Below are 24,350 nucleotides of genomic sequence, written 5' to 3' on the forward strand. Positions count from 1 at the left end.
CCACAAGATGACCCATAACTCTTACAGAGACGGCAATTCCATTCAGAAACTAAAGAAAGATATAGAAAATGGACTTTAAGGGACAACAATCATCCAGGAAATCTCTCCACTTCAGCAGCATTTAGTCTTTTGACAAATTGGTTTATGGAAAGAAAAGCTTTTGGAAATATGCTTCTATGTAAAACAGATACAAGTTTTGTAATTTTTTACACAAACATATACACATACGTTCCAGTGGCTTTTCACTGCAATTATATTTTTCTGTCATCTAGAGATGAAAAAATTCAACCCTATCCTAAAGTATAGAAACTATTCTTAACCCCAAAGAACAGGTTGCTGAAGCAACTCAGCTTTTCAGCCCATCTTGCCTAACTACACAGTAAACATTTGAGATAGATATATTCTGCTACCCAGGCCTGACTCCTGAAAGCAGATTTTTAATACAGCAGCACTTTATCATTACTGGAAGCTAGTAATGAAAAAGAAGAAAAAAAACAAAACCTATATGCCAAATACAAGTTCTGCAAATTTCAGGTGATATCAGATTTAAAAAACCAAACCAAACCCCCAAAACATAACAAGAATAATTTGAATTTTTCCCATTAATTTATTTTTAAACTAGAGACAATACATTAAGGCTAATCACCTAACTTCCTTTGCTGATTTTTAGAACCAAAAAGCTGTAGCACTAATTTCTTAAAATTAGATTTAAGGATAGCATACATTTTCTGCCAATCTATTTACCTGGCCAGAGTATCAAAGTTCTCAATCCCACAAAGATGTTGCAAGGATGAGAAGTATTACTATCAGTTTATAGACAGAAACTGATACAGAGCAAGTTCAGGTGACTTGGTCTTGGTGAGAGAGGAAGTCTGGATCCAAATTGGGGAGTAAATCTAGGATTTCTGAATCCCTATCGGGCTTCTCAACATTAAGCTATCTTTTTTCCTTTCCTTGTCCACAGAAATAGTTTTTCAGCACAGTCTGCTGAAGCCAGGCAGGTCAGCTATGTAAAGTAAGGAAAGATGATCTCATAATTAAGCCAATAAACAGTAACTCAGAATTGCTGAATTCAACTCCCAGCATTGGCAGTAACTTCTGTGTAATTCTAGGTAAGTCTCAATTCTTCATTTATAAAACTGAGATTATTTCCTACACCCCACCTACTGTGTCCTAATAGATGAATAGTGTAAAAATTCATTTATAAAAGACTGCAGCTGTTTATATTCTATAGAAACAACAGAAAATATGTTATGATCATGCACAAATTCACTTGCATGGTGCACTGTCAACTATACAGGTGGTTTTTTATTTTATTTTAATCTTTCTGTGCCTTACTTGGTAGAGTAATTCTTCCCTTATTTCACAGTTACAGATTCTCCATCAGTCAGCAGAGCATTAGCTTCTCCTTCACTTAGACATTTTATTGGTACCTTTCTTGACAGCTGCACTACCTGAGAGTGGAGTGGGTGTGTAAGAAGATTCTCACCGGTAATCCCCAAGTGAAGTGATTGTTTCTGTCACTTTGATAAGCTGTTTCAAAATATTTGGTAGACTTGTGCTTAATGGAAGCTACAGGCACCACTGGCAAGGAGAAGCTGTTACCAAAGACCTTCCAAACTTAACAGCAACACGGCCTGAGATTTACTTACCTGAGGAGCACTCGTTGCTACCAAAAAGGCATTGGTCCTTCCTGGATGATCATAATCATGCATGGCTGCAGCTACGTAAAGAGCCATCAATTCAAGGGCAGGGATGTTGCCAGCTAGGCATCCATAGCTGTCATCTGTAGGTGTGTATGTCTTTGAAAACACATAACCCATATGGCCATGAGTGATTCCACTGTCAGAATCTGAGGAGAAATAAAGAAATTAAAAAAACCCAACTTTTTCATTGACTTACTGAAAGAGATAGAAGGAACAAAGTAGGAAGAGAAAGAGCAAATTTACAATACATAACAGAAGAGTAAACACATCCTGCCTCAAGGCTTTCTGATACTGTGCACAGGATCCAGCACAATAAGGCACACAATTGGAAAGGAACAACTTCTGATCCCACCTGGGGATCTTCCAGCCAGCCAACAGAGCCTGTTCTCCAAGTATGTAAATTTCTAGCAATAAGCCATGGATTAATGGCCATGCTGAAGCTTTGTGGGTAACTCAGTCTTCCCACTCCTTCCTCTAATTGCTTCACCATATAGAATAGTTTATGAGACACTAACGGTCCTTAAAGCAACAGACTAGCATTTATTAATTCAATTACGGTGCATGTTTTCCAATCCAAAGGTCTAGACTTTGGATGGGAACTGATAATCCTCTTAACAACCTCTTTCTTAAGCAGCTTTAAAATGCCCATCAGAGGCAGATACTGAGTGAGATGCTTTGCTAATTTAATCAGCTTGAATGGATCTTACACGCAGTTGAATAATGTCTTTCAGATAACAAACACCAAAAAGCCCCCAAAATTAATACCTTTCATTCCACCCATTTCACCTCACCTAAAAAGCATCCATCAACCCTTGCTAATAAAATTTTCCAGGAATAAAAATGTTTCCCACCCTACCAAAACATCCTAACGAATTTCACAAATGGTATGTATGTGCCACGCAAACTTCACCAAAAAAAGCAAAGTGGTTTCTGTGGCACAAACTCCTGCTTTTCCAGTAATTCCCTCAGAACTCCCGCAAAATCCAGACAGCTCCTCTAGTTGCTACAGCCGAACCTGGAGAAGTTAATATAAAGATGCAATAAGAACAGCTTCCTGTAAGGAGATGAGTGGTTTTGCAAACTAGTTGCAAAATGAAGACAGTGAGGAAAGGCAAAGGAACTCTTCACAACAGCCAGGCAGTGGCAAGTGCACAGCACCACCTGCATGCTCCAGTGGTTTTGTAATAGCAAAACAATGCAGGGTTTAAGGATTTAAAAGTCTACGCTATTTCTGGAGCGGTGTTAAAAAGCATGGCTAATACAGTTTCCTAGAGAAAAAAAAAAGGTATTGTAAAAATCAAATGGTAACAAACATTTGTTATTATGACGACCACAAAGGCTGGCATTCACACATCCTTACATGTAAAGGATTAGGTTTTGGAGGATCATTTCATAGAATCACAGAATCATCTAGGTTGGAAAAGACCCTTGGGATCATCGAATCCAGCCATCTACCCTACTCTACAAAGTTCTCCCCTACACCATATCCCCCAACACCACATCTAAACGACTCTTAAACTCATCCAAGGATGGTGACTCAACCACCTCCCTGGGCAGCCCGTTCCAGTGTCTGAACACTCTTACTGTGAAGAATTTCTTCCTAATGTCCAGTCTAAACCCACCCTGTTGCGGCTTGAATCCATTCCCTCTTGTTCTATTGCTATTTGCTTGTGAGAGGAGACGAGCAACAACCTCTCTACAATGTCCTTTCAAGCAGTTGTAGAGAGTGATGATTTCCATTCTCTTCAAAGTTACAGGCACATACCTTAACACCTTCAACATCCAACGTGCTACTAAACTTAAAAGCCTATATAATAACAAGCACTGCACGCAATCCTCAATTGTTGGCTTTCTTCCAGCACGTTTCATGACGAAACATTTAAAAATACAACATACGTACTTGCACATTTAAATATACCTGAATCGCTTGCTGAGCCGTGATCGTTAATCACCGTTGGGAGTCCTGGGATGGGCTGAGTAGTAAGGTACCAAACAGCATGTAGAACATCAGTTGCATGGATTCGGTTGTGATCTGTGATATGAAGCAAAAGAGCCTTCTATTAAACATGAAGGATATTTCGGACACAGGGAAATCAGCACCATCTAGTGGGTACTGTGTGCCAGTCAATTGAGCAGAGACAAATCAAACATTAGCACAAGCATGAAAAACAGCTGTATCCTGTAAATGTGCAGTTTTTCTTTTACTGAAGTTGAAGCACATTCAGTGGTATGTCTCACACCAGTCAAGAAAGAGAAAACAGCAGAGAAGCTGCAGGATCTGCAATGTAGGCAATGCTGCAAAGAAAGGGTTAAACAAGAAGCCTGACCTGTGCTACCAGCTCCAATCCTTTACTCCAGTGGTTGCCTTCAGCTAGTTAAATGCCATCAGGTAAACATGCACTGTTAACCTCTGATTCAAATGAAACCAGTGGGAAAATCTCATCCACTTCAGTAGCCAGATTTCACTCCGCTTCTAAACACAAGGCAGGTAACACCTGACTCTACTTGAGCAAATTTAGGTGCTGTGCTAGCATCTGTACTGCAAAAATTCAAACTTGGGATATATAGATACTGCACAGTTAAACCATGCTCTTCCTGCACTTTTCTGGCCAGATATAAGAGTTCAGGCCTTGGATCCTGTAATCTGGTTTACTGCAAGCTCTCTTTGCAGAAATAAGAGACAAAAGTCACCCCAAGGCTCATCCCAGCAAATCCTTCAAGGCCAGATAAACTATCCCACAATCAACACAACTGATGCTGAAAGAGGGGTAATGCTTTGCTGCACCAGGACCCAAGCTTACATCTGGCATTAAACCACAAAACAAGCATTTCAGCTTGCAATTCAGACCAATTTTGGGCAAAAAGTACAGGTATCTTCTACAGTAACTAGCTAAACACAAAGAAATCTGCTAATCTGATTGATAACCTGTGGCTACAACTGCTGCTGCTGCAGTTCTGGAAAGATGCATTTCAGAGGACAAAGTTCAAAAATGCACAAAAGGACTGCTGGATCTCCCTCGTCTGTAAAACTTGCAGTAACCGGCTACATCTTTAGGTAATCAGTCATCTTAGTTGAAGGTGCCTTGGTAATGCCCATCATACATGTGTCTCTCATCGGCAAACCAACTGCTGGATGGGAACGGGGGAAGAACTAGGTTATATTAAGAAGATAATGGTCAAGAATCAAGATAACGCTGGACATGATATGTAACCCTCTTTAGGAAAAATTACCAACACAAAAGTCCAGCAGCCCGCCCTAAGAAGTAAAAAGTAAATTTGACCGGATTTCACTGGGGATGAAAAAACATCTGTACTCTGGAGGAGTAGAAGGGACTGGCAGAAAAATGTGTAGGCAACCTTGCTTTATACTTGCTGCGTCCTAAAGATAGGCAGTGTGCAGCTGACAGAGGGTTTCTCATAACTGAAGTTGAAGTTCACCCTAAGGCCACTCTTTGGGAGAAGAAGAAGGAAGGAGAAGATCTGGGATGGAGAAAGCGCCATGATGTCATACCACTTGGCCCCTATATTTACCCTTCACTTTCCTCTTTTGCTCTCCTTTGTCTTCCCTCTGACCCTCCCTTTAAATACTTGTTAGTGACTGCTAGCCGAAATTCTGAATTGCAGAACAGTAAGCAGAACAGGAATGGATATTTTTTGAAAGAAGAAATAAAATAGGGAAGAAGTCTCCTCTCCCCTGCATTCCTCAAAGTACTAAGAACATCTTTCCGGAGACACTAATCTCACGCAAAACCTAGAGGACAGCCCTGTATAGGCCGTCTAATGCTTTTCTCAGGAGTAAAGCTGGGATGAGCCCCTTGTGAAACTTGCACTGATTTACTCCAACTGGGATAGTCACCATTAGTTTTGTGTGAATAACCCATTTTTTCAGTTCAGCAACCAAAAGAAAAAAGTGGTTAAGTCCAGACAAGTTGTTCTGGTTTTTACCCCTTCACTGAAAGGAATAACTGGAAGGTAATTTAATTCTGTGTTGGACAAAATATTCAGCTTTACTAAAATGAAACACACATAAGAAAAAACAAGGAAATGAAGGATTAGATTCACAAAATTTCCTTAGACTCTATGAATAGTTAAGTGTTTTAAAAAACAGGGAATGGCTCCAGTAGGAACAACAGACTGTGGGACATCCACGTTTAGCCCCCTCAGGCTGTAGTCTGCTGCCTAAAATCCCTGGTCAGATTCAAACCAAGGAAAGATTTGAAATTTGGTCTCTCATTTTCATGGAATAGAGTCCAAACCGCCTGGCTGGAAGGCCTTTTGACGTAGCTTTCCTTCGCTGTAGCTGTTCCAATTGGTATTTAGTGTTTGAGAGAGGGGCTATATGACTTATTAAACCAACGTCTCAGGCATTTTTCTTGGAGGTGGTAGAAAACAGGGTGTATTATATTCCTCCACACAAGGGTTATCTACCAGCTAAAAGATAATAACTTGCTCCCTCCTCCTGGAAAAAAAAAAAAAAAAAAAAGAAAGTGTCTTTTGCAGTTGAAGTGCTTTGGTAACTTGGATTTGTACTACTACATACTTTGGGGATGACTGAAAGCAGGTTTTTCAGTGAATAAATAATTCACATTGAAAAACACCAGCCGAGCTCTAGCTGCAGAAGAACAGGATGCACTCATCTACTTGGCATATTTTTTCTGTTTACAGGGCTCATCTCCTTCGGTAGCATAGCACTGCTACTGTGTAAAAATCGAACCTGCTTATGGGGTGGAAATGTTTCAACAACCTCCAGTTGGAGCACTGGTGTGTACTTGCATCATCAAGAAACAGTTCCTTGTACTTATAGTAGCTTTATATGGTTTCAGGCTTGCACAGAATTTGCCATGAATTGTTATATGAAACAACATGAGATGTTAAGCGCAATGAAAAAAAAGACAAGTGAGGTTGTGGTTCAACACCAGCCTCTGACTAGAGAGCCATCCATTTGTTAGTGATGTACCTGAAGGAAAAAGGAGCTGCTATAATGAGAGAAAAAAGGCTTCAATAAGAAAGTGAGTGGAAAATACCCAATATTTTAGGCAAGTACCGTTATCTGCTGGGAATTTTTACTTACAAGGTATCTCTCGGTATCCACATTCCAAGGCATGAAAGTAGTTCATAAATTCCCTCACTGGAATCTTAAAAGTCTCAAACAGCCCCATGTCTTCAAAAAGCCTGTATGATACCTGAAAAAAACAAAACCACCATCCTGCTAAATAGACCAGTAAAAGTCTAAAAATTAGATATAAAAATCATTGTCAAATTACCCCATGAAAACCTGCTTTCCTGGTAGTATTTTCTCAAGTACATTTGATCCAGCTATAGCTGCAGCTATTTGCATTTCCATATGGATACAGTTACATAGCCAAACAGATGATCAGTTAGTACCAAACAGTCCGCCCCACTCCTTCATTATACCTTTCCAGATGCTTTCTTCCTTTCAGGTCTATGTATCCCCCAAATTTTGCAAGCACCTCAGAAACATACACACATTAAGGAAGACACCCAGAGGTCCCACAAAACTTCTCCAAGGAGCATTCATGAATCAAATCACTTCCCAGAAAAAGGGGAAACGAGTGAAGGAATGATAAAAGGAGAGAACTACTCGGATCCTATGCATTATCTCCTTTCCCTCATTTTGGAAATGAAATCGCAAAAGTGGCTTCAACATGATTTCAGAGGCACCAAGCAGTTTAGGAAGCAGAGCTTTTCCAAGTGTTCCCGTATGGAAACGTGACTGTACACATCCAGAAGAGGATATATTGGAAGCGAGAACGTGATGGATGAGTTGAGAGGTATTCAGGAGAGACGACTGCTCAGAAATGCAGCAGCTGCTGCAAAACAGACACTTTTGAAGACAAGTTCGAATTTGACATACAGAACAATTGGACATAGTAAAATTACTGTCTGACCTTTTCACTTATTTCACAAATTGGACCCTAAAGCCTTTCAGCTTCTTTATTTATTTACTGCTGTTAGCTAAATTCTGTCCTTTTGATGCCATCTGTCTGCTAATGATCTGCCTAGAGCTAAGCAATCTGAAGCACATTTGGAATGATGAGTGCTATTCTGATAAGAAATTGTTACAAATTAGGGTTCCTGTTTTATACCTGAATGTAAATCAAACAGCCATCCATACCTATTTCTTTCTGTATATTGTGTATATAAATTGGGACTTGTGAGTTGCATCTAAAGTTTAATAAGCAGAAACATCAAATGTCCTGCAACTGTGGGTTTTTACAGTAAGAATAACAAAAAAGGATACGAATTTTCAGGCTTAATGATCACCACCCCACCTCTTAGTCATTCCCTACCAGGAAAAATCTGCATATGAACTAACTTTCTGGCAAAGCATTGCAACAGGCAGCGGTGATGCAGAGACAGGCCGACACCAGGTCTGACACCATCCAGGATGCCCCTCAAATGACACATAGCTGACAGTTGGGGTTCTGCTGGTGGCCCCATCTCTTACTTCTGTTCCTACCATAACTGTGTAGGAGCCACTAGCAATGCACTCAGAAAAATCACGGCTGGTGGTAATTTCTCTTTGTGGCCATGGCTGTTGGCCATAAAGTGAAAAGTTCTTCAGAGCAAAGGAGATAAGGAACTACTGAATTACAGTGCTCCGGAAGACATGAGCTTAGAGTAAAAGGTAGAGCCTGTAGATCTCTGAAAACCCCATGAGATCCTCCTGTACTAAGGCAGAGAGAAGAGACTGACTTTATGCATAGGATTAGAAACTGCATAGAATTCTGCTATCTGTCTGGAATCACAGCTGAAGTAAATCAGCTGGGATCCAAACTTTCAGCTACGGAGAGATGAAGTATTTTACATTCTAGTCTTAGATCAATGAATGGTAAGCTTCATATTTCCAGCAAAATACCCACAGATAAAAAGAGGAAGCATAAAGCAATATTATTCTGCAGAACCAAACCTTACTGGTCTACACTACCAATACTGGACAGGTATCTTCAATAAAGCATGCTATAAAAGCATGTTTTTCCTCTTTGGATTGGGGGTGATGAGAGAAGTGGAATTCCACAGCAGTTGAAAAGAAGCAAAGTTGACTCTGATGGAAATGAATGATAGCTCTTCCCCATTACTTGCAGTAAAATGGTATTATTCTGTGAAGTTATTAGAAAGCATAAACAGCCAAGCAAGACATGTAGACGTTTTTGTAATGTTTTCTTCCTTTTTCTCTTCCTTAACAAATGGGGAGGACGAAGGGGTAAGGGCAGCTCAGAAAGAGGAAAAACAGGCATTGATGTCTTCCAGAAAGTCAAATAACCAAATTCTTTCATTTAAAACAAACAAACAATCCCCCCCCCCCCCAAAAAAAAAAAAAAGACTGTACAATTTTGTTTATGCTTTGCTTTGGATCAACCATTTGTAAAGACTACTGTCTTTTAAAATCCTTCCTCCCCAAACCACATGCTTGTTCATGAGCTCCCTGGCAGTCACCATCCCACGGGCTGAGCATGGTGCTCTCACAGCCACAGCGCGATCCCCACCGCCAGGGACAAGCCCAGGGAAACTCCGACAGCTGCCAGGCACTTGGCAGTGGGTGCCCCACACTGCCTCTTGCCTCCCGCCTCCATTTTCTGCTTGTTTCTGCAATGATTGCCAATGCTTGAATGAATCATTTATAATTCGGATGCTTCAGGCACTGCTGCCTGAAGAGACACAAGCACTTCTCCCAAATGATTCCTACTGGAAGCTTTTTTGGAAATGAGGATTGCTAGTCACAGGTAGCTCCTCTCCTGGGTGTTGCAGGCACACGCAGATGGGTCTTGTCAGAGGACATGTGCAAAGCTTAGATTTCCTACTCACAGAATCACAGAATCATCCAGGTTGGAAGAGACCCTTGGGATCATCGAGTCCAACCATCTACCCTACTCTACAAAGTTCTCCCCTATATCATGTCCCCCAACACCACATCTAAACGGCTCTTAAACACATCCAGGGATGGTGACTCAACCACCTCCCTGGGCAGCCTGTTCCAATGCCTGACCACTCTTTCTGTGAAAAATTCTTTCCTAATGTTCAGTCTAAACCTACCCTGTTGGAGCTTGAAGCCATTCCCTCTCGTTCTGTCATTAGTTACCTGTGCGAAGAGACCAGCACCAACCTCTCTACAGTGTCCTTTCAAGTAGTTGTAGAGAGTGATGAGGTCTTCCCTCAGCCTCCTCTTCCTCATACTAAACAGTCCCAGCTCCTTCAACCGCTCTTCATAGGATTTATTCTCCAGGCCCTTCACCAGCTTTGTTGCCCTCCTCTGCACCCGCTCCAGCACCTCGATATCTCTCTTGTATTGAGGTGCCCAAAACTGGACACAATACTCGAGGTGTGACCTCACCAGTGCTGAGTACAGGGGCACAATCACCTCCCTACTTCTGCTACTCATTGGTTTGAAGCAACCCTCTTGCACTCCCTTCTTTCTCTCTTGCCTTTGCTTTCTGCAAACGTGTGTTTTAAGTTGTTGGCACCTGGTCTCCAGGTCTGACAAACATGACTCCTCACAAGGGCTGTTGTCATGATCCTGGGAACATCCTGTCCCCCAAGGATTGATTTCCCTCACTCCTTCAAATAATGGCTGCAGTTTCTCTCTCCAGAAGTACTGCATATCGATAGATGACCAAACATTCTTCTTGGCACTGCTACCCAGGGTCCAACTCACATTCATTGCAATGATGCCACCCCGCCTCCACGCTGCTCATGTATCAAGAGCATAGGAGCATCACTGGCTTTCCTCATCTCCATGGGCCCAGTAATAAAAGCTAGAGAGAAACCTTGACTTTAGCCTATTTTTTTTCACTTTATTTGCTTTCCAAAGAGAATGAGTTTCTCTTCCGCAGGTTTTAGTTTTATAGGAGCTGTAAGAAGGGTGTTAAGTGTGACTGAAGACATTATCTAACTTTATGGCCTGTTGTGAAGCATCAACTCCGTTGGAGAGCTTTGCTGTTCCTTTCTGAAACGAGACTGCTATGCAAATTCCTCTCTAATCCCTATCATGCATATTTGTTAGCATCACATTCAGAGTACTTGCCACTATATTTTGCATAGATGCTTTTATGGCTGCTGACTGGTTTGGAGTCTTTTTATAAGTCTAAATTAATTTAAAATTCCAAAAAGAAGAAACAGACATCTCAAGCAGCTTCAAAGATGCTAAGCCAGCATTTGCTTTCTACACTGAATGCTTCCCTAGAGGCACGTGTCAACTCTGCTTTGTTCCATCTCATAAATTTAACCTAGCAAGGCAAACATAGTTAATTCAGCTTGTTAATTTACTTATTTTAATGGATGAGTCCATTTAATGGAAAATACAGAGAATAAATCATTAGAGCTTTTGTTTTCCTTTGTTTATAATATCCCAGGATTTTAAAATTATACAAGAAAAAGACAATACTTTCAGCTGGAGAAAAAGATTTATTTATTTTAGTTCTCTTATTTCTGAAAATAATTTTTTTAGGGACATACGAGCAGATGGAGGAAAGAAGTAAAGGAACTATCTTTATTTTATGAACAAGGTTGAGCTTGCTGCATTCTGCTCTTAGGGAGTGGGAGTTATTACAAACAGCTGATACAGAATATGTTGAATTTTGATCACAAACATTATTTATTAAAGCTTCACTATTTTGTTTCACAGGCCTCATTTTGTGGCACTGCAAAATGGATAATGTGCTCAGAACCTGTGCAAAAAGCAGATGTTGGGAGACAGAGTGTGGAGCTTTAGTGCAAATTGAGGGAGGCACAGGGGAATTGTCCTGAGAGGTACAGAACTCCACGCAACTTGGTAAAGTGCTTAAAACCTATAGAGGTACCCATGTAAAACCAGAACAAATTTTGGCTCATCCAAACTATTGGTTATGCCACTAAAAAAAAGTTCTGTTTCTCCTTATGTTTCATTTCTTATTCTATAACAGGTTTTACTGTTAGAAAACACCATGACCAATATGATCTTTCCCAACACTGGACACTTTTAAGATTCAGCTGGACAGGGTGCTGGGCCATCTTGTCTAGACCGTGCTTTTGCCAAGAAAGGTTAGATCAGATGATCCCTGAGGTCCCTTCCAACCTGGTATTCTATGATTCTAGAAGAGCATTTTAATCACATGCTCACTGTCCAGTGCAAAAGTGTCTCAACGATCATCACTGAATTTATATCGATATCCACATCCAGCCATAGTTTGCTAATTTCTTTAAAATTAACTTAGAGAGCTGGCAGGCTGGTTAAACATAGATGTTACTTGCCAAGCTACAGAACGCTGAAAGGCAGACCACAGAATAAATCTGAATTCATGCTGTGGTTTTCTTGGTTGACCACTGGATAATTGAATGTAGCTGAATAATAGTTAAACACCAAGGGACCAAGATTTGATACAGCATTCTCTGGAGCCTGTTGCACTGAGATCTGCCTGACACACTAATCCCTGTGTTTGTGGGGGCTGTTACTTGTCCCACACTGTACCAATTAACCTAATCTCTTCTTTCCAGCACTCATCACTACATAAACCTTGTAAAGTGATATTAGATCAGTCAGATCTCTTGGGGTTTTATCCCTTCCATCCCTAAATATAATTACTTGCCTTTCCTGTCTAATAAACCTCAATACCTCATAAGAAAAAAAGGGCTCATTTGTCAGTGTGCCAGGAAAAGGGGCATAACAGAGCAGAAAGTCCAGCCAAGAAAGTGATTATGGAAGTGACATTAATCATGTCGAGTAGAGACAGGCCATGTCAGTACCTGCATTCAACATAAAGGAGAGAATGAAAAACTGATCGTTGAAAGAAAGACTAGTAAGCTCTCATATTCTGATTCATAATAAACTAGTCTTCCCTGTGTAATAATGATATGAATTTACTATCAATGTGCTGACTCTTTAAAGGTGAGAGAATATAGCAAGGACCATTTTTTCCCCTACTTCCTGAGACCTTGCTTTCTTGCACAGCCTGAAAAATCTCCAGTATAAAAAAGGACCAAAGTTCTGTATTTCCTGCATCAACTGAAGATATTTACTGTTTATTCCTCCCACGCTGAACCCCATGTGAAATCCTGTCACAAAGAACTTGGTAAGGGGTGGCAGCACGTCCTGCAGATAAAAGTGAATATTCAGAAAGGCTTATGTAAACTCATTGGCAGAAAGCTGCAGGCAAAACAGGTATGTGTTTTTTTCTGTCACATTTTTAAATTTAAAAATATAGAAATTTAAAAGTAAGGAATGTAATAAGATGGATTTCATACAGTCAGCTTTGAATTAGGTGGCAGAGATCACAATTCAATGGATGACCAGCTTGTAAGGACAATGGGTCTTAATGCTACTTCGCGTAACTGTCAATAATCTAGCCAGTCCTCGGAGACAAGCTAGCCTTCTTACCTGACTCAGAATCCGACCACATTTCTTTCCGATTTTTTCCACCAAATCAAAGATTGGGAAGTTCCAACTATTTAGCTGCTCCATCAGGGGATCCAAGTTGTCCATAACCAGAGGCTCAGGAGCAAGTACGGGCTTGTCCTATGCCGGCAATCAGAATAAAGAGAAATTTCATTTCTGTGAAGCATCGCATGCAAAGTTGTGTGCTCTTAAAAATTAAGGTCACTTTAGCATCATCTATAAGCTGATGGTACTTGACTCAGCTCAGCGGAGATGTCCCCATTTCCACCAGCCCCGCAGCTAGTCACTCTCCTTTATAATTTGTTTCACTTGAATGAATAGGAAATCCTGTATATGAAACATCAGTCTCTGAACTTATCCATTAGACACATTCATTCGTTCATTCATGAGAATCATTCATTCATTTCCAAGGGAGTCTGTCTTCTTCATTGTAAAATTTGCTCCAGTACAGGGGGAAAAGCATTCAGTTTCTACTTCTGCATGAGGACCCATTCGTTACAATCTAAAATGGCTAATGGAGCTCAGTCCAAGTGAAGGCTTGCATTTCTTAAACTGAAGCCTACCTGTTTTTCAAGTCCTGCAAATAAAAGACGGGCGGTGTTCCTCCTTTCACATTTTTCCCTGTATACTTCCTTGAATTTTATTGTTATTAAGAAACTGTAGATGAGTAAATGCCAAAATATCTCAAGAAAAATGCCTTCTCTCAACATGTTCAACTCCAATTCAACAGATTACAATAAATTTTTCGAGATCATACGCCTACTTAAATTTATTAATTCAGTTGTATAGCAGGCTGCGGAAAATTTAACTAAACAAACCTTTCCCTCTACATCTCAATCAAGCTTACAGCTGAATACAGTAGTCGTGAGAGGGTCAGCACTTGTTGACCATACTGCAATGTTCTTATGACATACGCCAACAATAACATCATGCAGCACCCTCAGACAAGTGCTAATTTGTTTTACAAAAAAGGACCACTGTATATATTAGCCAAGATTGCAAGGCCATTGAGAAGCTGAAGTGGCTGAACAGGAAGACTATGTATCATGCTGGTAGTCTGAGAAGATAATTTCTCTTCCTTCCAATCTCTTCCCTTTAATGGCAACGCTAACACAGACACCAAACATTTCAGAAATGCCTAATGCCAGATCCGTAAACATATATTTATTCATCAAAATAGATGGCTAGAGCTTCACAATTGGCCAGTGCTTAGCAGCTCTCACACATTTAAAGGGTTCCTTTCAATTCTTGAAAGTCAATCACAGAATCACAGAATCACATGGGGTTGGAAGGGACCTCTGGACATCATCTAGTCCAACCCCCCTGCCAAAGCAATCCTCCTACTGCAAAGTAGGAGCCTGCTGTAATTGCTGCTTAAAACCATAGTCACAGTCTTTAGACAGCCCTAGGGGCTTTTCCTGTGGTGGTCTGGAGTTTTTGGTTGGTTTGGTTTTTTGGTTGTTTGGGGTTTTTTTTTTGTGTGGTTTTTGTTTGGTTGGTTGGTTTTGTTTTTGTTTTCCCCAGTATCAGTATACATTCTATTGTGCGAGTGAAATTTAAACAAGCTACCTCAGGTGGTATCAAGGGATGCAGAATGATGGTTTCAGGGGTGTACGTCCTACAGACAGATCCCTTCCGCGTCTGCTCTTTGGAGCAATCTGTCTCATCATCATTTTGTACAATATCGCTGCTGTCACTGTTGTTGGTCTCATAGTCAGAAGTGGCTTGCGCAGGATCATCTACAACACAAATCACAAAGCTTGTTGCGTGAACAGCAAGGATTGCATCAAAGTCATCCTGTGACCTTCTGAATAACAGCAACAGGATCTCTGACTCATAATACATATGTGCTGCTTGGCTGGGTCCTGAGTTGGGCAATCTGTCCAAAGACATTAAAGCATATACCCTGCAGAGTGTAAAAAAATGGGATCAGGGACTGAAGAGTGAGAAAAATTTTAAGGACCATTATTTGAGCTGACTAGGTTAGATGAGGGAAACCGTATTTCCTTTGTATTTTAACTCTATTCTTCATGAGTATTTTCACGTTATGCATACAAAAAGGAAAGGAGCCTCAAAGACAATTTGTACGGTCTCATCTACATATGTTCTCCTTTTATGACAGACAGGCATATCTGCCCTTACACTGAATGATTATTGAATTTTAAGGGATGAGGATTTTTTTCATGGACAAAGAATTACCTGTTCTGTTCAGGGTGTGTGTGGTACCATCATTTCTATCTAGTGTCCCATCGCCAGCTTCTATTTGGTTATAGGGTCTGCCACAGCTGAAATACATCAAGAAACATGCACAATATAAAGAAATATGCACATTAGACAGTCTTATGCAAAATTATTTCCTGCTGACAGTGTAAGATTATGTCATACAGTATAAGCTATGGTACAGGGTGTACTCTCCAGACAAAACTGTAAGAGTGAGCTGAAGTTTTATTGGAAGTCAGGAATGGAAAAAGACAAAAAATACAAAAAGACCTTGGATTAACTGGCCACCACCACTAAATATGTGCTGCCACCAGTAAACCTATACTATCTGATTTTTTTCTTTTCTAATGAATTTTTTACTCTCTAAGTATTTTGCTATTACTTCAGTGACAACACACCAAGTACATCAGAACCAAGGGGACCTTTTGGATGAACATGAGGTGAGTGATCTGGCAGCCAGACATTTAGCAATGAAACAAGAAGACCAAGTTTGCTTCATCATTCCCAGAACAGAAAGCCACTGTGGGAGGGACCACAATATCACGGCCTTTGCAAATGTTTGGCCTTCCGTTCCATTAAAATACTTTATTCATTGTGTGTCATTCTCTTTAAGCCGTAAACCCGAATTCAATACCAGCTGGAACATTTCAAAGTACAATGTGCCAATATGATTGAGTCTAGGACCTGAAGGAAGAATGATATATCATGAAAACACAAGAGAACTTAACAAATCTGAAGCCTCATTTAGCAGTATTATATCCAGTCTGTCCATGAGAACCTGATGTAACATTTCTCTCTTTGGTTTGAGTCAGTATTTTGTGGCATATCTTATATATAACAGCCTCTGCAAAGCAATTATTACAAAATTATTTTCTTTGGTCAAACTTTATACTAGAAACTTTACACCAATGTAAGTTCATCATATAAAAATGGCTGAAATCTTATGCCAGATGGCTTTTGACTGGGTCATCCAAAACATATTGTGGAGCTTGGTAAGCCCTGCACACATAATGAATTCCCGAAAGAATTTTAAATAAAAATACAAATCTATATACAATGATACTTCTTGTGCATAGCCAAGCAAATAAATCCTGTATCACTTAGGTTTATAAACAAGATGGAAAAAAGTATTAATTTCTCCCGCATTCCTTGTGGTTTCCACAAGGTCAATGCTAACAAGCCAAAATGTAAAAGAGAAAGAGAGACTTTGACTGGTTACAATGCTACAAAGCTTTTGCATCATTATAGGTGTACCTCTTTATTTCCAGAACATATGCAAAATCACAGTGCTTTAGTATGTATGGTCCACATAAAACACTATATTAAAAAAAAATTACGGAGCTACCTAGTAGAAATCTGCTCTATGTCAGAAGTAAAGATGCCCATGCAACTTTAATTCAATCCCCTTCATGCACAAGCATTATAATATACTCCTTAATCACAGGATTGTTTAAATTTTTTTCCACAGGATTCCTGTCTCATCCATCAAGCAAAATTAAAAATTATTATCTACAAATTCTTTTAACAGCATTGCCTAGAATATGTTCCTGCTTAAGACAGTTTTCAAACCCTGCTGTCCTACCACAATTCGCTTTGTAAGTGAAAAAAAAAAAAGTACAGTAAAACTTCTGTCTTGGTGCCACTGCCTGGGTGGATCTGATTTAAAGCACTGAACCCATCAAGACTTCATTTCAAGACTCTTTTGTTGTTGTTGGGGGAAGGATTGGTTTGGTGGTGGCAGACATTTCCTGACTTGGTATTATTTTGAAGCAAGGCAGTTTTTTTGGCAGTAAACGTAAGGGATTGCATATCATGAAGACTAGAAATCTACAATGTGAAAGCTCAAATATTAAAAGATTTATTTCCAGTGTTTGCTAATTTAACTCCCTCGACTTGTCGAAGATATTTAATTTCAATATAGGGTTTTTTTTGTTTGTTTTCGGTTTTTTGTACACTTTTTTTTTGTATTTACATTACTAATGAGTGCGTTATTTATGTGCTGTTTGTTCAGCTTGTATCTGTGCATATGACATCTCTATATACCAATGGCTAGAAATTTGACAGTGCTTATTATATTTCAATGGACGTTAAAGGGACAGAGACTATTAGCAATAGAGGGTGCCAATTCTAATAGCAGTGATTACACCATAATATTTTAAGTAATGTGTTTGTTTCAAATAATCAACAACAAAGCCTATGCCAGCAATGTAACTATTTGTAATGCTCACACAGTCTAAGCATTTGAAAACAAGAAAATCAAGAACCTAAATATGCTATGCAACCTACATAGACCACATAAGACTGGAGCCACGTAAAAGCTAATGAGCATTTTATCAATGATTACATTGAAATCAAAGTCTACAAATATCAAGAAAATATATGTCATTACTATCTACAACAACCTTACACAGATTTTTCTCTTTTTTTTTTTTTTTTGACATTTTTATGCAACTGTTAACTGTTTTCCTTAATGGAAGACTTCCAGCAATAACTGTTACTAGTTAAAGTAATAATATTTTGTTGAAGTAGTGATAAAGGCACAGTTTAATAGGACAGCAGCACATTTATGGCATATGTCTTATCTGTAAAATAGTGCTCATTTCAAATGAATCAGTGCAAGTCTCAGTTTTGCAATACCTTTGAAAACCTCTGAAAAGCACTTGGTTTCTATTCAGCCACCTAACTAAGTCTTAAAAGCCTGTCAGGATCCTAGTCTCAACTTCAGTGAGGCTAACTCCCTCGAGGGAACTCACAATCTCAATTTTTACTTTCTTGTACCCGCTTCTGAGCCTTGCCCACGAAGTATCAAGACACATTCAAAGTCATGTGACTGATGCCAGAAAGGAAAAACTATTTCCAAAGATAGTCAAACTTGGTAACATTTAACGCAGCACGTTGCCTCAGATGACGTGCTGTCTGCTGGCTAGCCAATAATCACAAATTACTCACTGCTGTGACCAAAAGTAAGTAACATCTGATGAGTACGGTGACCTTGAAACTGCACCGCAACTGGCTTCTAAATACCAGTCTTTCCCACTATTCTGAACTGGACACATATTGCAATCTCCAGTAATCTAACTTACACAACTGCTAACATAAGATAAATAGAACAACTTATTTTTCCAAAATGCTGATTTTGCAGAGCCGGTCTATGTAAAATAATAATGGGCTACTTTAAAGTGTGAAATTAAACTGTGTAACTCTCAGCAGTAGGAAGAATTCACTTGCAGCTGATTTAAAAAAATAAATCCCAATGCTACATAATCTGACTCTGCCCTAGGGAGGGTAGGATCCACCCCTTCTGAGAGAGCGCTCAAAATTACATAGTCTTCAGGGTGTTGTTGGTACACCTCTATCAGCTGCTACAGCCCAGCAGCTTTGAATCCCTAACAGCCAGATTTTTCTACCAAACATCAGGGGCCACTTGTGAAAGACTTGGCCTGGGACCTGAAAGTGACTGTTTGTGTTAAAGGTATGGCATGAGAAACACCAAGTTGTTAACATGAAATCCAGCTTTAGGATCTGCAAGTTATTGACAAAGAATTTACTTATGAATCAGACTGTGCCTCTGAGATGAGTAAAAGCTGTAAATAGAGCTAACTGTCTTGCACTTTAAAAGCACTTTGTAGCATCAATCTACACAATTACTCACATATTAAGAACTGCTTGGATACGGTGAAATATCAACACACAACGCCACAGCAAACCACAAAAACTTACGTGGGCCAAAAGAGCTTGTTTGTGAGAACAACGTGAAACAATTCCAACACGTATCAAATCGCTATCTTACCTGCTGCAGATGACAGAGGGGCTGATAATAGGGTCTGACAAAGTAGGGGCACTCTGAGTAGAGGTTAAGACTTTGTGTGGCTTTAAGCCTTGCTTGGTGTCGGTATCTGTAGAGTCCGGAAATGACACGGAAGATGTTTTTCCGGTAGGACTTGTGGCAGGTGTCCCCTGAATCGGTGAATGGCACGGGGAGGTGAGAGGCGAGATATTTGGCGGGATACCTGGCGAGAGAAGAGAAGAGTCTCGTCAATTGACAGAAGTGGCAGATGGCTGTATGAGTTCACTGCGCAGAAATACTCCTCTTGAGATGCGGAGGTACCAGCATAGCTTCCAAACGGAAAGAGAAAACCCTCCTCCACTCTGAGCCAAGCCCATGGCTGTCACAGAGAAATGAAGCTCCATTAATATCAGCCGCTTCCACCTGCTGAAGATTTGGCTCAAAATACGAAGCATATTCTCCCTGTTGACTGGGATGCACTAACTTGCAGGCGCTAGTGGCATGACTGTTGGTATGAATATGTTCTAGCAACAGAGACACCAAACTCCAAATCGGCAGTTCCCAGACCCATCTGCAATTTCTCATTACTTCACTGTCTCCATCTGTAAAGCAGGGACAAGAAAGGCTTACACACATTCCCAGAAAATTTGAATTTCTACATGTGTGAAGACTAGCAATAAACCAAAAAAGCGCTATTTAGTTGTCATACATTATATGAATATAAAATATTGCACTTATGGTGCCATTTCCACATTCCTCAGATTTTGGCCTTGATCTTGTGCAGCTTGAGTTTATTTTTCAATATCTGTTGCTCACTACGGGATACTCAAGACCATTACCTGTACCACATGCTATTCTACTCCTGAGCTAGCGTGTCAGAAATTGCCAACATCCACATGTGTGAACACTACCAAGATGTAGCTCTCTCTGTCCCCTATTCTATCCCAGCACCAAGATGAAATGCATCAGCCAGTCCAGTGTTTGAGAGAAAGTTCTGCCTTCTCTTCGAATCCACTTTACATTTTCTAGTCTCAGACAAAAAGGTCCAATGCACAATAAAGTGCAGGGGAGCAAAGATAATCTAACTTAAAAGAAAATGCATGTAAACTGACTTAACCTCCTGGGCTTTGTTCTAAAGTTTGTAGGAACTCAGCCCCAGTTCATTTACCATGTTCATCTTCAAAGCCAAATGATATACAGTGCTTGGGAACTTTGACTGGTTTTATGTTTGAATTGTGCCCACTATCTAAATGCATTCCAGACAAAAAAATATTATCTCGGAATAAGGCAATATGTTGACCTAGGTTTATGAAATACTAACCTTGCAGGATATGTGTACAGTTCCAGTGTTTTTTTTTTTTTTTTTCCTGGTAACAACTTACTGTGATATGAAGTTAAAATATGATTTACTGTTGACAATCCAAGAATTAAAAATAATCTCTGACAGTTACTACTCTGTAATTTTGAGATATCCAACATCTCCTAAATTTTGATTAGGGTACTTCTTCAGCAAACATGTGGTATGTATCATTGCTTTAATTCAATGACTGCAACTAGGATATTATGCTAGTCTTGAGATCAGAAACCTAAAGCCTACAGAGCAATTAAAAAGTTATCAGATGGCCATGACATATGGAAATTGCTTTAAAATACAGAAAGCCTCTGTTTCACATTTACTAATCCTTTGAGATATCTGCTTTCCATCCAACAAAAATACGTCTTTAAAAACATTTCGCAGTCTGTTAGATGCACAAGGGATTGAGTTGGATTATTATCTATCTTTGAGCTATCTGTTACCAGGTAATCTTCGTGACTGTCTGAGAATACAATACATATGGTCATCTTTCAAGAATTTAAAGCAAGTCCTGGGATTTTAAACAGCAATTTTCACAATAATGTTTCTAATCACAATTGGCTTTCTCCTGCAAGTCTGGGGTCTTGTCTCTTGAAATATGTTTGGTTGTGTTTTTTTTTTTAAAGAGTAATTTACCAGGGTAGTTACCAAAAATAAATAAATTTACCAGAAAAAGGCAAACTCACTTTCAATAAACCAAAATTTAACCATTTATTGGCAAGAGTGAGAGAAAATGTGTCTTGCATAAAAGAAGATGAACAATACACGGATAAATTTTTAAGTACATCCATCTGCTTAGGTCCTCCAGAACTTTTACACGTGTGCAGTGTTGAAGAAATAAAACAGTAAAGTCAATGCAATGTGAAATTACATATGAAAACTCTTGAGTTTACCTGAGAATATTGCCAAAAAAGGTATAGCTAGCAGTATTTTAAAATGCTAATGTTTTCATGCATGATTAAATATACATTTTGTAAATTAACAGATTTGCAGGTTTATCCAGATCAACTTCTACCAAGGATTATTATATATTGCCAATGGAGCTAATATATAAAAGTTCAATTTGTATTAACTAGTGCAAATTGAAGGAATTCTTTCGTTGGAACATAAAACCAAATTCTAATTAAAAGTGCATGATTGCAAACTGTCTAAAACATCAAAATATTACTCTTCTGCATAAAATGCTGAGCCAAAATTTTTACTCCTGTGAATCAGTGCCCCTAGGAACGGTTTGTGATGGAATGGAGCTCTCCCTCCATCACTGGGGAGCTCATGTTGTTGGGCGTACACGCACTTTCAAGTTAATGGGTTCATTTCTGAAAATCACAACTCCAAGTTGGATTTGTTTTGTTCTAAAACAAATTCCTGGATTCTTGCTACCATATCTCCGTTATTTTCCAGTTTTGATTTTATTAATTTGCTTATGTGCTTGTTATCTTTGAAGTTAATATCATGTTACTTAATCCTCACTGTGGTGTAACAAAGTAGCTTCTGTACAAGACAAGATTAAATAAACTCTTCGGTTTGAAAAGGAGATGTGATGTGACAGTGTCAGATATGCAGAATAATTGTGCAGCCATATCTTCAAATCCATCTCTAAATTTGGGCTCTCTGACTTTTCCAGTGTCAGGCCTCAGGCACCTATCAATTTCCATCTGATGTCTGGGTGGCCAGTATCTCTGAATAACATTTTCTCAACACTACTCCATGTTTGGAAGAAGAAGAAAAAAAAAAAAAAAAAAAAAAAAGGTCTGATTTAAAAAAGAAATTTTGAATTTCAACTTTGAATTACAAACTTTGAATTTGAAACTTTGAATTACAAGTTAAAGTATGGGTAAACATTACTTTATCCTGCATTTGTACAGGGAAGAGAACCACGTTACTATGGATTATGGCTGGTTCATGGCCATCATATTGCATGTTTCGTTATCAATTAAGAAGTCACCTTTTCAATTCCTTTCCCTCAGTCAAAACAGGACTCATTTCTTTAAAGGCCTTACCTAAATACTGAGTAAAAACACCCATATTTCTCATCTCTAAAAATCAGTAAGAACTACCTGGACTTTCTCAATAATGAATAATATACAGAGATAGACCTCGGAGTTATAATGGCTGTGTATTGGATATGCTTGCATAAGACAGGTCAGTTGCTGCCTACAGCTCTGAATGGCATTATGTAGATTGCGCTTCAAGAAACCTCAGTCAGGCAATAAACACAGACAGATAATTTAACAAATGTTATAAAAACCAATCTGTTCTCAAGGGAATTACACGGACATAAATCACAACACGCTTTAGTATGGCACTTGCCACATCATGTCATGACTAACCTCTATAAAACATAAAAGTCAAAACATTTACAATGGCATCACTATGAGCTATAATATTTTAAGCCACTGTTGGTTGTTTTTTTTTTAAATACCAGAAATAACTATATTTATATTGATTGAAAAATGAGAAAAGACACAGATGGGACAGAGACCAAAAGCATCTGCATGTGCTAGTCAGGGGGAAACAGCTAAGTGAGCCTGACAGAGCCACGGATGCCCACTCACCTTGCCGGCTCTGCCTTTTGGCATTCAGGTGGTTGGTAGAAGACATGGCGTAGGAGGTGGAGAAGGACCTGCTCTTTGTGATTGTCATCAGAATCGAGCTGTTCCAGGAGTCAGCGCTGCAAAACGAGAGCACAAACAAGCATCGTTTGAGACAGTAAAAAGCCTAAGTGGCAGGTCGTAAGACGTCAGGAGTCACAGCAAGAAGTATGCGATACTGAGGTAGCACAAAATCTGACGAGGAAAACAACATCTATCTGCTGGCTGAACTGCTATTTCTGTGGCGCTCAGCATTGTATTCAGCAAAAATATTTACCATGCAGACACTCCAAAGCTGGACTTCCTTCAGTGCTGAGGCCTATTCACTTTATTTAGACAAAGATGTCTTCATTATATTGTTCTGACAGTACAAAGAGGCTTAAAAGTTGACTTGAAATAAGTTAAATTTATGTTCTCCTTTAACGCCTCCTTACGACAGCCAGAAGTACCAGAAGTTCTCAGTGTAAACGGAAAACCAGCCTCCCTTGACTCCTCTGCTGTATCTGCCAAGGCAGATACTCAGTAATCCTTTGGGCACTGGAGGAGCTCCTTGGGAGGCTGGAAGAGGCTCTGAAGAGCCCCGCATCGCTCTTGCTAGTGGTGTGCCTCTCCTCTGGGTGAAGCACTTCACGCTCAGGCCAACTGAAACGTGTGCTGCATTCTCCAAAAAAAATTCTGTTGACAGACCCTGAAGACTTTGGTCACTGATCCAAAAGAAACTCACTGAAGAAAAATAGGGTGCATGTGTCTGTGTGCGTGAGGAACAAATGCTGGTCCCCTACAACCGGACGGGTGCATGCTTTCAGCTTTCAGCCTTCAGGCTATAACTTCTGCGTACTAGAAGAGGCCAAATAGTTCCGTAAGGCAGGAGAATTGTATCTGTCATTGTTTTCCTGAAGGACACTCATCAAACGTCAGCTGCTTGCAAGGACATAGCACTAGTTCTTATCGTCCCTTCCAACCCAAACCATTCTATGATTCTATGACTTCTCTGGTCCTCTCAGCCGCGCATCCAAGTGATGAGATGACATGCAAGGCAGAAGGCAGTCTTTTAAAGCAGCCTAGTCCCAGCTGAGGTTGAAAAAAACTTGGGGGGGGGGCCCAAAAAGCGTTCTGAAAGAAGAAAACATGTAACATTGCCTTAACTCTACAAACACCTTATTGTTTTGGAAGAGCAAGCGCTACCTCCTAAATATTTGCCGGTTGTCTTCACAGACCCAATTTCCTATAATCTGTGATGAAGCAAGATGAAGAAAGAATCCAGCTGCTTTCATAATTATTTTGTTTGTTTGTTTTGTTTTGT

The 24,350-nt window shown here is 39.6% G+C and overlaps 1 protein-coding gene across 1 annotated transcript in view; it reads right to left on the minus strand.

The window, feature by feature from the left end:
* PDE3A (phosphodiesterase 3A) overlaps positions 1 to 24,350 on the minus strand; it is a 277,318-nt gene that overhangs the window by 14,000 nt on the left and 238,968 nt on the right. The window contains exons 5-12 of the mRNA XM_074166942.1: positions 23,012 to 23,127; positions 19,106 to 19,325; positions 15,295 to 15,380; positions 14,665 to 14,834; positions 13,078 to 13,215; positions 6,778 to 6,889; positions 3,625 to 3,738; positions 1,653 to 1,852 (exon numbers count right to left, since the gene is read on the minus strand). Of these exons, the coding sequence (XP_074023043.1) occupies positions 1,653 to 1,852; positions 3,625 to 3,738; positions 6,778 to 6,889; positions 13,078 to 13,215; positions 14,665 to 14,834; positions 15,295 to 15,380; positions 19,106 to 19,325; positions 23,012 to 23,127 (1,156 nt within the window). The remainder of the gene's footprint in view (positions 1 to 1,652; positions 1,853 to 3,624; positions 3,739 to 6,777; positions 6,890 to 13,077; positions 13,216 to 14,664; positions 14,835 to 15,294; positions 15,381 to 19,105; positions 19,326 to 23,011; positions 23,128 to 24,350) is intronic.

The sequence above is a fragment of the Numenius arquata genome, chromosome 2, assembly GCF_964106895.1.
Source record: "Numenius arquata chromosome 2, bNumArq3.hap1.1, whole genome shotgun sequence".
NCBI lineage: Eukaryota > Metazoa > Chordata > Aves > Charadriiformes > Scolopacidae > Numenius > Numenius arquata.